Source organism: Hemibagrus wyckioides, linkage group LG12, assembly GCF_019097595.1.
Source record: "Hemibagrus wyckioides isolate EC202008001 linkage group LG12, SWU_Hwy_1.0, whole genome shotgun sequence".
Taxonomy (NCBI): domain Eukaryota; kingdom Metazoa; phylum Chordata; class Actinopteri; order Siluriformes; family Bagridae; genus Hemibagrus; species Hemibagrus wyckioides.
The window spans coordinates 13,409,811-13,426,173 of NC_080721.1; the positions used below are offsets into that span (position 1 = coordinate 13,409,811).

The 16,363-nt window shown below is 37.5% G+C and overlaps 1 protein-coding gene across 2 annotated transcripts in view; it reads left to right on the top strand.

The window, feature by feature from the left end:
* LOC131362398 (NLR family CARD domain-containing protein 3-like) overlaps positions 1 to 16,363 on the top strand; it is a 156,422-nt gene that overhangs the window by 41,526 nt on the left and 98,533 nt on the right. For both annotated transcript variants that reach the window (XM_058404368.1, XM_058404369.1), the window contains exon 7: positions 12,148 to 12,205. In XM_058404368.1, the coding sequence (XP_058260351.1) occupies positions 12,148 to 12,205 (58 nt within the window). The remainder of the gene's footprint in view (positions 1 to 12,147; positions 12,206 to 16,363) is intronic.

A 16,363-nucleotide genomic window follows, 5' to 3' on the forward strand; every position in this document is an offset into this window, starting at 1 on the left:
GTGCTCACCCCCTCACTTAGTGCTGAGCCCTTCTTCCCAATAACAATAAGAGCTTTTGAGAATAGTGTTGAGAGTAAGACTGATAACTACAGTGATTGTCTGTACTACCTTGAACAATATACAGTTGGTTCTCCAAGGGATTTGGTACGGAGTTGTCAGCATCTTGATCCACAGTGCGGATATATGAGAGTAAAAACTTTGTTGCAGGAAAATTTTGGCAATGAACAGAAAGTGGCATCTGCTTATATGAATAAAGCTCTTTCATGGCCTCAAATCAAAGCTGAAGATGTCAATGCTTTGCAGGAATACAGTCTTTTTCTTAGAGGCTCTTGTAATGTTAATGAGGATGTGCAATATATGTATGAGTTGGACATGCCAGCCAATATGATAACTATCATAACGAAATTGCCCTACAGACTTCGGGATAAATGGAGAACAGTGGTTTGTGAACTACAAGAAAGACACAATCGCAGAGTTTCCTTTATTGATATTGTTAACTTTTTAGAACATCAAGTTCAAGTTGTAACAGACCCAGTGTTTGGAAATATGCAGGATGTTCCTGTGGCAATGAATAAAGATGTCAAGAAGAGTAAATCATTTTCTCGTCCTGGAATAAAACGAACTAGCTTTGCTACCACTGTGGTTGCTACAACTAAGGAATCTGAATCTGAAAGGGAAAAGGTTGATTGTGATAAGAAGGAATGTCTCTGCTGTAGAGGTGCACACACATTAGGCATGTGTCCTCAGTTGGGAAAACAATCTCACAAGGAGAAGATTGGCTTCTTGAAAGAAAGTGGGGTTTGTTTCGGCTGTTTGTGTACTGGGCACATCAGCAAAGAATGCAGAAAACCTCTTTGTTGTGATGTTTGTGGTCTTAAACATCCCACTTTACTGCATATTTTTCCCAAAGAAAAGTGCATGGACATTGCGGAGAAGAAACCAAAGATGCCTGTGGATGATGTTTTGGTTTCAAATGGTCTTACTGGGGCTGGCGACTATGATTGTAAGCTCCCGATTGTGCTTGTACAGATCAAGGCCAAGAAAGGCAGTAAAATTGTTACTACTTATGCCTTTTTAGGTCAAGGAAGCACAGCTGTGTTTTGTACTGAGAATTTAATGAGAAGATTGAACCTCACAGGAACCAAAGTAAGCATAATGTTAAGAACTATGGGACAAGAAAAAGTTGTAAGTAGTCACATTCTGTCTGGAATGGAGGTTGCAAGCTTGAATGATAATGATTTCTGTGAATTGCATCGAGTTTATACCCAGGAAAGCATGCCTGTTTACAGAGGGAATATCCCTTGAGAGAGAGATTTACAAAAATGGCCACATTTTGAAGAGTATTCGTTTACCTGAGATTGAGGCAGGGATTGAGTTGTTGATTGGAACAAATGTTCCCAAAGCACTGGAGCCATTGGAGGTCATCCGCGGTGTGAATGATGGACTCTATGCAATTAGGACAATGTTAGGATGGACTGTGAATGGACCACTCTTTGGAGACAGTGGCAGTGTGTCAGATTGTGCTCAGCCAGAGGTTACAGTTAACAGAATTTCTGGTATATTCCACATCATGGTGTCTATCATCCCACAAAGAAGAAAATCCGTGTGGTGTTTGATTGTGGAGCGAGTTTTCAAGGAACATCACTTAATGCTCACCTCTTGCAAGGACCAGACCTCACCAGCTCACTCACTGGAGTGGTGACGAGGTTCAGAAAGGAACCAGTGGTGATTATGGCAGATATTGAGTCTATGTTCTATCAAGTAAGAGTACCAGCTGATGATGTTGATTTGTTAAGGTTTCTTTGGTGGCCTGATGGGGACTTAAGCCAAGATCCAGCTGACTTTAGGATGTTAGTACATCTCTTTGGTGCAACGTCATCGCCAGCTGTGCAAACTTTGCTCTTAGGAAATGTGCAAAAGACCACAAGGAAAAGTTCAATGAGGAAACAGTGGATAAAATACTACATTCTTTTTATGTTGATGATTGTCTTGTTTCAGTTGCTACTGTTGAACAAGCGATAACATTGTACCAGGAACTTGTATCCATATGTGCCAAGGGTGGATTTAAGCTCACAAAATGGATGAGCAACAGACATCAAGTGCTGGCTGCAATACCTGAAGATCAAAGAGTAAAGACTGTGAAAGATTTGAATATGGATCGGAATTCTTCATCAGCTGAAAGAGTGTTAGGGGTGCAATGGTGCATTCAGTCTGATGCATTCAAGTTCAAGATTGTAATCAAAGACAAACCTCTGACTCGAAGAGGAATACTATCTATGATTAGTTCTGTCTATGACCCACTGGGAATTCCTGAAGTCCTGGAAGGTCTGCTAAGAAAATCTTGCAGGACATCAGTAAAGGAAATTTGGGATGGGATATTGTCTTGCCTGAATTGATTGTTCGAAAATGGAACAGCTGGCTGCAAGAGTTGCACCTTTTGGACAGTTTTGAGCTTGCAAGATGTTTAAAACCTTCAAACTTTGGTGACATTGTTACTGCACAATTGCATCATTTTTCGGATGCGAGTCAAGATGGTTATGGAACTGTGACATACTTGCTGTTACGCAACATGTATTCTCAAGTGCATTGTGCTTTTATCATGTGAAAATCAAGAGTAGCTCCATTGAAGCCTGTTACCATCCCTCGTATGGAGCTCATTGCTGCTACAATGGCAAGCCGTATGGATGTGCTATGGAAGAAAGAATTACATCTGCAGCTTCAAGATTCTGTCTTTTGGACGGACAGTACTTCTGTTCTTAAGTACATCAAAAGCGAAACTTCACGATTTAAAATATTTGTAGCCAATCGGGTGACAGCAATCCTTAATGTTTCACAAGTTTCACAGTGGAGATATGTAGATACAGCAAGCAATCCAGCCGATGTTGCTTCTAGAGGAGCAACTGCCAATGTTTTCCTTAAGAATAGGACATGGACATCAGGTCCTGCCTTTCTTCTCCTTCCTGAAAGAGAGTGGCCTGACAATCTTAATGAATTTGAAAAGCTTGAAGTGGATGACCCTGAGGTCAAGAAAGGCATTGAGATTAATTCTGTGCAGCTTAAAGAAGAGGAGGATGTGCTTACACCTTTAACTCCTCGCTTTTCTTCTTGGTTCAGTTTGAAGAAAGCGGTGGCTTGGATTTTGAGATTTAGAAAACTGCTCTTGTCTCTTAGTCAGAAGAGGAAACAGCTGAGACTTACTTTAGCTCATTCTGATAGACAACAGAGAGGTTTTGTGGAAAAGGAAATGGAGACTTTCAAAGGTCAACTCGAAAAATCTTACCTCTCACCAGAAGAGCTAGAAACTGCTGAAATGCATATTGTTAGACTCTCACAAGAAAAGATGTTTCCTGATGAGCTTGCTACCTTAAAAAGAGGTGAAAGTGTAAAGAAATGTAGCAAAATCTATGGACTTTGTCCTGTTCTCGATGACGTCTTGAGAGTGGGTGGCCGATTAAGTAGGGCATCTATGCCTGAAGAATTCAAGCATCCAGTTATTTTGGCCAAGAATTTTCAAATTTCAGACCTTCTCCTGAGACGCATACAAAACGAGTTAGGACACAGTGGTCGTAATCATATGTTGTCTAAATTATGACAGAAATATTGGATCACTGGTGTAAGTACAGCAATAAGAAGAGTACTATCCAAATGTGTAATTTGTCGAAGGTTGAACTCACTTCCAGGATGTCAACAGATGGCTGATTTACCATCAGAAAGAGTCATTCCGAATGAACCTCCATTTACCCATGTTGGGGTGGATTACTTTGGACCTTTCAAGGTAAATAGTAGAAGAAGTGTAGTGAAAAGGTATGGAGTAATTTTCACCTGTTTAGCCATACGAGCCATACATATAGAAGTGGCACCCTCCTTGGACACAGATTCTTTCATAAATGCACTCCGACGTTTCATTTCAAGGCGTGGTCAAGTTAAGGAACTCCGATCCGATAATGGAAAGAACTTTGTTGGAGCAGAACATGAAGGCAACTACTGGATCACATTATGGAGGGGCATGGGAGAGATTAATTAGATCTGTGCGAAAACTCTTGAATTCTATTTTAAAGCTGCAGAATTTGGATGAAGAAGGTTTACAAATGGTTCTTGTGAAGTGTAATCTATTATTAATGGTCGTCCAATCAACAAGGCATCTACTGATCCAAATGACCTAGAAGCATTAACGGCAAACCACCTGTTGCTTTTGAGAACTTCACCATTATTACAACCAGGAAGGTGTAAAAAGGATGTTTATGATGTTTATGCTTGTAAACGGTGGAAACAGGTCCAGTATATGTCAGACTTGTTCTGGAAGAGATGGGTTCAGGAATACTTGTCGCAGCTTCAAGAACATCAGAAATGGTCTAGAGTCAAGCGAAACTTTAAATCAGGAGACATAGTTCTTATAGTTGACAACACAGCACCTCGAAACTCTTGACTTATGGGACGTATAACCCAAACCTTTCCAGATAGAAGAGGATTTGTGCGTCATGCGCAAGTTAAGACCAGAAGCAGCTGTCCAAACAGGCCGATAACAAAGGTCTGTCTTCTACAAGAAGCAGAAGAAGGATAATTTTGTTGCTTGAGAATTTTGACTTTTTGATTCCATTTTTGACTTTTGACATTGTGACTAAGTATGAACACCTTTTGCTCTGATTTTTCAAATTTTTTCTCTTTTTGGGAAGATGAAATGGACATTTATATGATGATGAATTATTGTCGGTATATTCATGTCTCTGATTAATGAAAATGTAATTATTATTTGATAATAATTAGGGGCTAGAATGAAGTAGACATGAAAGAGTTTTGCTTATGTCATGTTATCATGGTGGTCGGTCACGGGATTAGGTGGGAGTGGAAATATTAGTCACCTGTGCACTTAGTGAAAGTTGGAGAGGGGGTGAGCAGGGATGATGTGTTCTTTGTTGGCCACAAATATACAAAAACTTTATAACATCGGGAAATATCAGTCTGTGCAATAAAGAAGAAGAACTAAGATCTAAGAACTAAGTTTTGCCTCACTGATATTTTATTGTTACGTCGCAAATGCATCGATTCCCTGTTTCAGCTTCTCGGCAGCTTTTGGTAATGATGTAGCAGCCGCTACACTCAAGTCCAGTCTCGGAGATACTCTTTGATGATTCCACCCTCAAAGAAATAGGATAGAAAAGTCACCAAGAGCATGAAGTAGACAAGATACAAGCAGCAGGAGAGATGAGAGAATGAGAGAGGAGAGAACAATAAGAGAAGAGAAGAGAAGAGAAGAGAAGAGAAGAGAAGAGAAGAGAAGAGAAGAGAAGAGACTGTAGAAAATAAATAAATAAAGAATAATACATACAGTAGTATCAGTATAAATGAGGAATGAAATAAGAGGTGTATAATATAGATTATTGTAAAATAATAATAATAATAAAGGATCTACACGACACTGCTTCACACACAAGCTGTAAAAGAGATAATATTACATGGTATACCTGTGAGAGAGAAAATGTCATGAATTTAATGAACTCCTTTTTTAGTAGCAAGACTCTGAAATGATGGGAGGAGTCAGAAAAAAGAGTGAATGAAATTTTCTAAAGTTACATACTGTTTGTGTTCATTTGTGTTCGTTATTAAACAATATTACATAAAAATGTCTTAAAAAACGTCTTATTCTTGCTTACCCCCTCTCCCTAATTAGCCCCTGATGTTTCGGGCTCAGCCCCTGATGTTTTCAAATCCTAGAAATAGCCCTGGGTTCAGCATCAATGACCTGAGGAGGAAGATTGTTTATTTTCACTGCACACTGATGATATATTACAGACTCTTTTGGTCAGATATGTGAGTTTCAGGGTTTAAAAGCAGCAGCAAAGTTAGAAAACTAAGTTAAAAGTATATAGTACTTAAAAGGTCAAACATATAGATAGATAGATAGATAGATAGATAGATAGATAGATAGATAGATAGATAGATAGATAGATAGATAGATAGATAGATAGATAGATTGTCAGATCTGCATTTAAGAAGATGTCTCTACAGGAAGTGGCATTGTGACAGGTCAGAGGTCATGAAGTCAAAATAAAATTAGCAAAATAAAAACTCCCCCCTCTGAAAAGAACTAAATACACAGGAACATGTACATGAAAATAATATTTTAATTTTTACAAGCAGAAGAGATTTTTGGTGAAATATAAATCTATTACATTCAGACATCTGCTACACTCACAACATTTTTATAAAGATGATTAGCATTTTTCAAGGTATTGAATATTTTGGACTGATTGAATGGTGTTGTAACCAATCACAGTTAACCTTCCTGAGACCCAGATCTGCTCCTTGTCCAACTTTGTCAGTGTCCAAATACTAATGGACCTACAGTATTAATAATTTAAATAAACTGATCTCTGTCAAAGTGAATGTAAGAAAATATAAACAACAGCCAATATTTACACTCAACACAAACAAATGTTTTGTGGTAAACTCCATGATTGTCAGCTAGCAGTGACTCCTGCAGTAAGCTACCTTATCTTTTATGCTACAGTCGTTATGTCAGTGCAGTGCATTGGTTTGTTCCATCACTGAGAGAAACCTAATATAACACTTAATATTATTGTTTATTAACAGGTGATAATAAATCATTGTGATATTCTGAATTTAAATAAATATTGTACAGAGGGATCTGTTGAGTATCTGTTGATGAAGAGTGTGTTATTGTGTGTCTGCAGGTTGCATAGTTGTTATTTCTCGGATGAAGACTGTTCTGCTCTGACTTCAGCTCTGAGATCAAACCCCTCACACCTGAGAGACCTGGATCTATCCTGGAATAATCTAGGAGACTCAGGAGTGAAGAATCTCTCTACTCTACTGGAGAATCCTCTCTGTAAACTGGAGATGCTGAGGTAAGATCATCTCTCTGAGAGTCACATGACCTGCTCCTCATTAAGACACTTTCTCTAATAGTGAGACTGAAGCAGGGGTTTTAGTTTCAGCATCAATGACCTGAGGAAGAAGATTGTTTATTTTTTCTGCACACTGATAATTGGTCACTGAGTCTTTGGGTCAGATGTACGTATGTTAGATCCACTTCATAAAATGTGACTTGATGCAACTGCAGTGTTTCTGAAATTACAATGAAATTTACTAAAACATGTTTACATTAGATAAACTGTAACTAATCACAGAGACTACACCTGGAACACAGACTATAAATGCTATATAAATGCACTGTGTTTGAGTTACAGGGTTTAAATGCAGCAGTGAAATTCTTTAAAGTGAGAATTTGTTCTGTTAGAAAGTACTCATTCAGTTAGTCTGTCTCTAGTGGCTCTGAACCGGGTTGCCAGATCTGCCAGAACAGAGTCATCTGTTGGACAAACAGTATCACACCCATGCAGTTTTCCTTAGTATTTGTTTCATTAAGGTCTTTAAATTGTCGCATATTATTATAGATTTGTCAGAAACACAGAATCTAAAAATTCAATGTCTTTACTAAGGTCTTTATCATTAATAATGTTTATTATGGGTGTTTATAAAAATTATTCCTTTTGCTACATAAGCATCTGTTATTGACATCTGACTAGAAAGACAATGCAGAGGTGTGTGAAGCAGGAAGAAGCTAAAAGTCATCTTTAAAGTAAATATTAAACCTAGATGAAGATCTATTGATGAAGAGTGTGTTATTGTGTGTCTGCAGGTTGGAGTATTGTGATGTCTCAGATGAAGGCTGTGCTGCTCTGACTTTTTTTTTTCTGAGTTTCTGGTGGAATTTCTTGTTTGTTCTAGCTAAATGTTACAGATTGTAATGAAAGACATTTTGAACAGTAAATTATAAAAAGAGGATAATAATGTTTCTCTGGGAGCACAGATGATTTCCTGCTCTTGATCAAGCTAGAACTTGGTCATGAAGTATAACAGTCCAGTCTGTATTTATTTACTCAGACGTTTTTCTTTTCTTTTCAGTTGGTGATGAACATCTGTGTACGAGATGAAGACTCTGGTGTTCCTGCATTTCCATGTTGGGGATCAGAATTTTAATACACTGAGTGTCACTGATCACTTTATTAGGAATAACTGTACACCTGCTCCTTCCTGCAATTATCTAATCAGCCATTCATATGATAATTCATAAACTCGTGTTGATAAATATAAACTGTATATAAAAATAAATGTAGATACAGATCACATGTACAAAGAAAATAAAGTGTTAGAAACATTCAGCTGTTTTACACACAGTCTTGTGTAGTTTTGTAATGAAAACAAGCAGTGAATTTATTCACAGATTTCAGAAGAATATGTGTAAACAGATCTACTTTACACACTCTGTGTCAGGTTTTAAAAACTCCAGATCGTCTCTGTTGCTAAAAATGACAATGTTGTAATTCCAGTGGAAGATGAGAGACTAACCTGTGCCTTGGCTAAGCTGATCAGGTTCTGCTCGGGCTACAACTCTGCATATCCTCATATCCTCTGCAGCTTACTTCTAGTTTCATCTTTCTGGACTATGTATATTTCTCTCTATATTTCTATTTAGACATTCCATTGTCTAAGACTGTCAGAAGATTTAAAGTCTTGGAAACAATCTCTGTAGAAGTTCTTTGTTTATTTTTTAACATCATCATCTTCTTGATACACACACACACACACACCATTTCATATACTGTACACCACAGAGCTTATTAAAATTCTGGATTCTGAGTGGTATGAAGGCATTGATTATTCTTCTCTAGAACAGCAGCTCTGACTGTAGTGCAGGTTTATGTTAATGCCCTCTGTCTAAGACCTTATCGTTTCTATAGTAACGGCTCACACGGGGACTTGTACAGCAGCCGCTCCACATAAACGGATTTAAAAAAGCTTTTGTTAATGTGGTGAAGGTTCTCATAAGGAGACGTTTGTGTAAAATGTATGGAAGGAGTCTCCAGTGTCAGTAACAGTCAGAGATAAAGCTGTAATCAAGTTTTCTGACATCTTCAGGACAGAAGAGTTTGAGGGGAGATTATTGTCATATCATTTACATTCACTTGTGTGTGTGTGTGTTTTTTCACTTAAAATCAAGTCCACTGACCTTATTACTTTTATAATGAACATTTTTGCTCAAATCTTGTTTGGCCCTCACACTGGTGGTTAACTTAGACGTTTGAGAGAGTGTGTGTGTGTTTCCGAGCCTCTGCACTCTCCTGACCCATTACATTTTTCTCAGTGGAGGAATTTTTCTGATTGGCCGATTTAAATTTGAGAGGGAAAATCGATCCAGGAAATTGGGGGCGAGGTTTAGACCTGGAGGAGGGACAGTTTAAATGACTGTAATGTTTTTAACCAATCACGAGTGACCTGACCATGTCCATTAGATTCAATTAAGAACTATTTACCTTTTTTTCTTTTTTTGCACATTGCGTAGTCCACAGTGTTGTAGATATACACAATAATTTAATTTTGATCACCATTTCATGTGTGACTGTTAAAACATATCAACAAATTTAATGTAGATTTACTTAACAGAGACTTTTATTATATTTTTTACATTTTTGGAGGGAAAGTTGGTTTAAGACAATAGGAGGAAGAATGACTTAATTTTGTCCTTATATGAAAAACACATGGCTTTAAAAGGCTTGTTTGTAAATTACTGTATAATTACAAATACACTGATCACCATTAATGTGTATAAGTAATTTAATACTACTGAAAAATATTTCAGTCCTATTTTTACTGTTTATGAGTGTTTGATAACATTTCAACATTCAGACTATCAGATAGTGAAGGAACAGAGATATTCAGTGTAATCTTACAGCAGGTTAATAGCTTTAGTTTGAGGTGAATAGTAAAGTGAGTTAAGGAGCTGGAGTGTTTCCCCTCCACCACCCCCCTCCCCACACAGCACCAGTGATCTCTCTATCACCTCCTTTCTCATTGTGTTGTTCAGATTTTGGAGGGAAAGTTCAGTTCTACCCTAAACCCTAACTCCTGTATCACACACACCGTTATCACACACTGACCATTTACCCTAGAGTTCCACCCTAAACCCTAACTCCTGTATCACACACACCGTTATCACACAATTGGTAAGACATGGTAATTGCATAATAGAATATTTCATATGATAAAAATTAAGAATTTGCACTGAATAATGTTATAAAATAACATAAAACCTAATTATATGTTATGAAGAAAGATGAATTTTGAATAGATGTCTAAAAGCAGCTGTTGAACTGCAACAAAAAATGTTTGTGTAGATGACTTTGAACTTTCTGTTGTACCTCTTGTCTCTGTTTATGAGACCAATTACAATCTTGTGGGTATATCCAATTTTACACAACTTTTTGAGGACATATTCATATTCATATTCAATTTTCCAAAATACGGCAGTTGGTCAGAAATAATGCACTGCCTGACAAACAACAGTGGAGGCGGTTCCAAATAAAGAGAATTTGGCTAAAAACAGGTAATAATGATAGTAATTCAGGTCTCAGTGTGTTGTCTGTTATTTATAAAGACAATGTTAATACGTTTTCTGGTTACTGCTAAAATGACTTAATTATATAAAAATTAATATTTTACAACAACCTATTATTTTTTCAGACTCATATACCAAAGCTGTCCAGAAATGCTGTCGCGTCGCTGAGACCTCAAACACTGAAAGTGAGGACACAACAAATAAAAAAAGGGCACACAAAAAGCCAAGTAGATTTCAGTCTGACACTGAAATCTCCTCAGATGGTAAGTTTTGGTCTTCTTTCACAGGTAAGCACTAAGTTGATTGTAGAAACCTGGCACCTATGGTCTCTACCATCAACCACAGCTCAGTATACACTGTATGTAACAGTCTGCATATTTCTCAGCCTGAAAGCATGACAAGACTGCAACATAAAGAATTATTGTAAATGCTGTAGGAAATTCTTTTAAATTAGAGTTTTTCTCAATTGCTAAGGTGCATGTTTTAAACTTTCACCCATTCATCAAAAAAAGAAATGGACAACAGATCCAGCAATTACAGAAGAAAATGTTTATTGTATACAATACAGGCATTTTTTAAATTTCACTAAAAAATAAATAAAATAATAACAAATGAATAAATCCCTACAATGAACATATTGTACACTGTAATAATACAGTATATTTGTATATTCAGCACTTTCATACTGTAAAAGTTTTATGGTAAAAGCCCAAAGAACAGAAACTCTACGTGAAAGTCCCATTACAGTTCACTCTAAAATAATGTGCAACTGCACATTATAGTATTTTAGTGTTTAGGACATTGGGCATGATTTTGATCATGAGATCAAATCTCAGTGCTTTTGATGTTTTTGATGTTGATGTTTATGATCTCTGAGACACACACACACCTCACACTTATCTAGCAAAAGCAAACACTTTAGTGTTTTATACCTCTTAAGGACTGCAGTCTGGCCTTATTACTAATGACATACAGGTTACAATGTACAAGCTTTATTAACATGTAATAACCTAATATCAACATTATGGGCCTTCATACACACATACAAAGCAATCTAATGTGTGTGTGTGTGTGTGTGTGAGAGAGAGAGAGAGAGAGAGAGAGAGACTGTATCTTCAGAACAACAAATCGTCTACATGAACGAGTAAAAAAATTATTTAATCTTTTGCTTTTTCTTAATTTTTAACCAAACAATCGACTCAAAGAGTCGATTCGTTCCTTAGTGAATCGGTTCCCGAAAGTGTTTGTTCTCCAGCTCCGACTCCAGTGTGTCTCATCGCAGCGACTGAAACGGAGAAACGGTGTTGTTAATGTCCGACAAGACGGACTGTTCAATACAAGAAGGTCATTTTCTTTTAAAAGAAATCACTTTATATCATGTATTTGATACAAAACTGGTGTTATATTGTAATGACATCGTGTAAAAAGAGCAGTAAGAAAACCGCTTCATTTCAGCTGATCTTCCTCTTCAGTGTGTTTCCCGGTGTGTGTAAGTGTTCGGTGTGTGTTAGTTATATATTCCAGTTTTTCTCCTCGAGTTTTCCTTCAATTTGTTTGGTTTGTGGTTATTTTTGCTTTAATAACGTGGAACAGACATAATGTGTTTTAAAATCTGACTTCTACGAAAGTGAAAACAACAAAACCAGCCAAGGCCATGAGGATGTTGTCTCGTGATCTCTGAAAAATGTTTTATTTTACTTTTATTTTATTATATTTTATTCATATTTTAGTTCAACCAGCCATCATCTAGGAAAGAGGGATAATGTTCCTGTACCTCAATATCCCTATGTAAGTTTAATTGATTAATTAATTTGTTGGTTAATTTGTTAATAATTTATTTAATACATTTTTGCCCAGTTATAGGTGTTAAAGTCAAAGGACAGAATTATGGACTCTGATTTGTTTTTCTATTTTATTGAGCTTCTGAAGTTTATGTCACCATCACTGTGTGTTTATTGTGTAAGGACTACGTTACCCATCAGTCCCTCCACCTCAGGCCATTCTGGTAGACCATCTAATATATTTATTTAAGTACAATATCATAATTGTGTAAATAAATTTATACTGAAGCGGGGCCATATTGCTATGTGTGAAGCAAACGTCAAAGTGCAGATGATTTATTATATATACAAGCTCTCTGTAGTACTCCCCTATATCTGGCCCTGTTGCTTCCTGTTCATGAAGATTTTGATCAGCGTTTGCATGGGTTGAAAATTTCATGTCAATAGCACCTTCAGAAATATATTTATTGAGAGAAATGGTATATATGGATAACCAGCATTAACTTCTTCAGCAAGCTGAACAACAGTAGCTCATCTGTTGGATCAGATCACAAAAATATGTTTAAAAACACATGTGCTCCATCATCTCTGTGATCTGTCAGTGTGTCTTATATGTTTCACAAACATTATTAAGAATCTGTTATTCTGTAATTTCTGTTATCTGTGTGTGCTCTTGCCACCTGATGTCATTGCTCTTGCCCTCTGCTCCCACATGACATGACACCACTGATTAATCCTTATAAACTACTGTAAATCCTCCTGATTCTTAAGTTTCTGGCCGCTCACATGTGTAGTTCAGTACATGATTAAAGTAGAGGTCAATAAGGTCTAAAATCACATGTTTTTCCTGAGATCTTTTTCCTGATCAGTGATCCTGAGATGGGTTCCAGATTCCCCATGACTGAATAATTTGGTGTTAGAATGTTAGGGGTCAGTTACTGTATGTAAAACTATGAATTTTTGGTCAGAGATGTAAAAGTTTGGTTCTCTCCATGTTTAACTGGACATTTGTTTTTGTCTTTTTTTTATCAGAAGAGATTCCAGCAGAAGAGATCAGTATCATCAGTGACTCAGCAGTGTCTCCATAAACTGTCTGTTCATACACTAATATTCAAAAATTGGGATCACTGATCTGGACACAGATATGACCCCACCCTTAATGAAGTGGTAACTATATTTCTGCATTTTAGTCATTAATTGTTCATATCTGAAATAAGTAGTGAGTATATAGAGTTCTGCTGTTAAAATGTAAAGCTACAATGCAGAATGGATAAAGGAATTTTTCATGATGGGGCTTTACAGTGACTTATAAAAAACATGGAAGTAAAAGCATCTTAATTTTGCAATAAAAGTAATAGTATTGCCTAATAAAAAAATAAAATAAATAAAGAATTTACCTGTCACTGTTCCTTCAGAGATCAAATTGTGTAGAATGTATTTGTAAAATTGTTGTGAGTGTATTTAAGTCACTAAAATACTGTCTGTAATGTTGTACAGTAAACTTCAGAAAGAGAGATCAGATTCATCAGCAGTCAGCTGTGTCTCCATGAAGAGTGATATGTCCATGGGGCTTCCTTGGAACTTTAAAAATAGAGACTCCTCACCTGTACACAGGTAACATCCCATATTTCCCATTTCCAGAGTCACTGGTAATGGTAATTAGATTGTACAGGTAAACCTAGTACAATCTAAAACAAAATACTACTACTACTACTACTAATAATAATAATAATAATAATAATAGTAATAATACCTAAACATTGCATTGATGTTGTGCAACTTAACTTTGACGTTTCAGTCTAACTACAGTCTAACTACTAAACCCTAATAATTGAAGCCCATGTCTCAAAATGTCTTCCTACTTCACCATTTTACAGAAACACCCCAGAATCTGCTGATGTTCCTGAACTCCAGAAAAAGTTCAAATTAAATCTGAAGAAGAAGTTTCAGTGTTTAAATGGAGAGATGATAAACCTGGGAACCCAAAGACTCCTGAATGAGATCTACACAGAGCTCTACATCACAGAGGGAGACAGTGGAGACGTCAATAATGAACATGAGGTGAGACAGATCGAGGCAGCATCCAGGAGAACAACAACAACAGAGGAAACACCAATCAAATGTAATGACATCTTTAAGCCTTTATCTGAACAAGACAAACCCATCAGAACTGTTCTGACAAAGACCTCATCTGAACAAGACAAACCCATCAGAACTGTTCTGACAAAGACCTCATCTGAACAAGATAAACCCATCAGAACTGTTCTGACAAAGGGAGTCGCTGGCATCGGAAAAACAGTCTCTGTACAGAAGTTCATTCTGGACTGGTCTGAAGGGAAAACAAATCAGGACGTCCACCACATATTTCCACTTCCTTTCAGAGAGCTGAATTTGATGAAGGACCAGAAACTGAGTCTGATGGAGCTCCTTCATGTCTTTTTTAAGGAAATAAAAGAAACAGAAATGTCCAGATTGGAAAAGGTTCTGTTCATTTTTGACGGATTGGACGAGTGTCGTTTTCCTCTGAATTTCCAGAACACAGAGAGAGTGTGTGATGTAACTGAATCAGCATCAGTGCAGGAGCTGCTGATAAACCTGATCAAAGGGAATCTGCTTCCCTCTGCTCTCATCTGGATCACCTCCCGACCAGCAGCAGCTGATCAAATCCCCTCTGAGTGTGTGCATCGAGTCACAGAGGTACGAGGGTTCAATGACCCACAGAAGGAGGAGTATTTCAGGAAGAGGATCAGTGATCAGAGCCTGGCCAATAACATCATCACACACCTGAAGTCATTAAGAAGCCTCTACATCATGTGCCACATCCCAGTCTTCTGCTGGATTTCAGCCACTGTTCTAGAGAGGATGTTGGGTGAAGCAGAGACTGGAGAGATCCCCAAGACTCTGACTGAAATGTACACACACTTCCTCATCATTCAGACAAACATCATAAGAGGAAAATACTCACAGAAGCAGGAGAGTGATGAAGAAATGCTTCTTAAACTGGGACAACTGGCTTTTCAGCAGCTGAAGAAAGGCAACTTGATCTTCTATGAGGAAGACCTGAGAGAGTGTGGCATTGATGTGAGAGAAGCAGCAGTGTACTCAGGTGTGTGTACGCAGATCTTCAGAGAGGAGTTTGGGCTTCACCAGAGTAAAGTGTACTGCTTTGTTCATCTGACCATTCAGGAGCATTTGGCAGCTCTCTATGTGCACACAGCATTTATGAAAGAAAACAGTAATGTTCTTAATCAGAGTCAGTTTTCTAAACAAGAGATGTCCTGTGAATCAGAGAATTTCTCCAACCAAAGGGTTTTCTCTGTACCAGAAATATCCGCTGTACCATCTATGAAGTCCTCTGGATCGATGATGTTTTCTGGATTGAAGATGTTCTCTGAACAAAGGATTAAAAACATTACAATTTCAGATGTCCACAAGTCTGCAGTAGAGCAGGCATTAAAAAGTCAATCTGGACATCTCGACCTTTTCCTTCGCTTTCTTCTGGGTCTCTCACTGGAGTCCAATCAGAAACTCTTACATGCCTTAATATCACAGACAGGAAGTAGCTCCCACAGCAAAGAGGAAACAGTTCAGTACATTAAGCAGAAGATCAGTGAAGATCTTCCTCCAGAGAAATCCATCAATCTGTTCCACTGTCTGAATGAACTGGGTGATAATTCTCTAGTGGAGGAAATCCAACGCTACCTGAAATCTGGAAAACAAAGTGAACTCTCTTCCTCACAGTGGTCTGCTCTGGTGTTTGTGTTACTGACCTCAGAACAGGATCTGGAGGAATTTGACCTGAATAAATATTTCAGTCCAGAGAAGATAACAGGTCTGGTTCTTCTGAAGATGATGCCTGTGATTGCAGCATCCAGAAAAGCAATGTAAGTAAATCTTATTTACTTAATAACTGAAAACTGGGGGTGTAATTTCCACTGGGGACAGGGGGGACATGTCCCCCCAATTTTCAAAATCTGGTTTGTGCCCCCCCCACCCCACTTTTAAATTCGTTTGTTGTGATTTTTTAGTGCACACACTAAAACTAGCTGACTGAAAGGTGTAATAAACAGGTATGGAGGTTGAGGCACAGTCAGTGATGAAACACCAGAAGCAGCAACAGATGACTTTAATGTCATCATGGAGGAAAAGAAAGAAAGGAGATGTG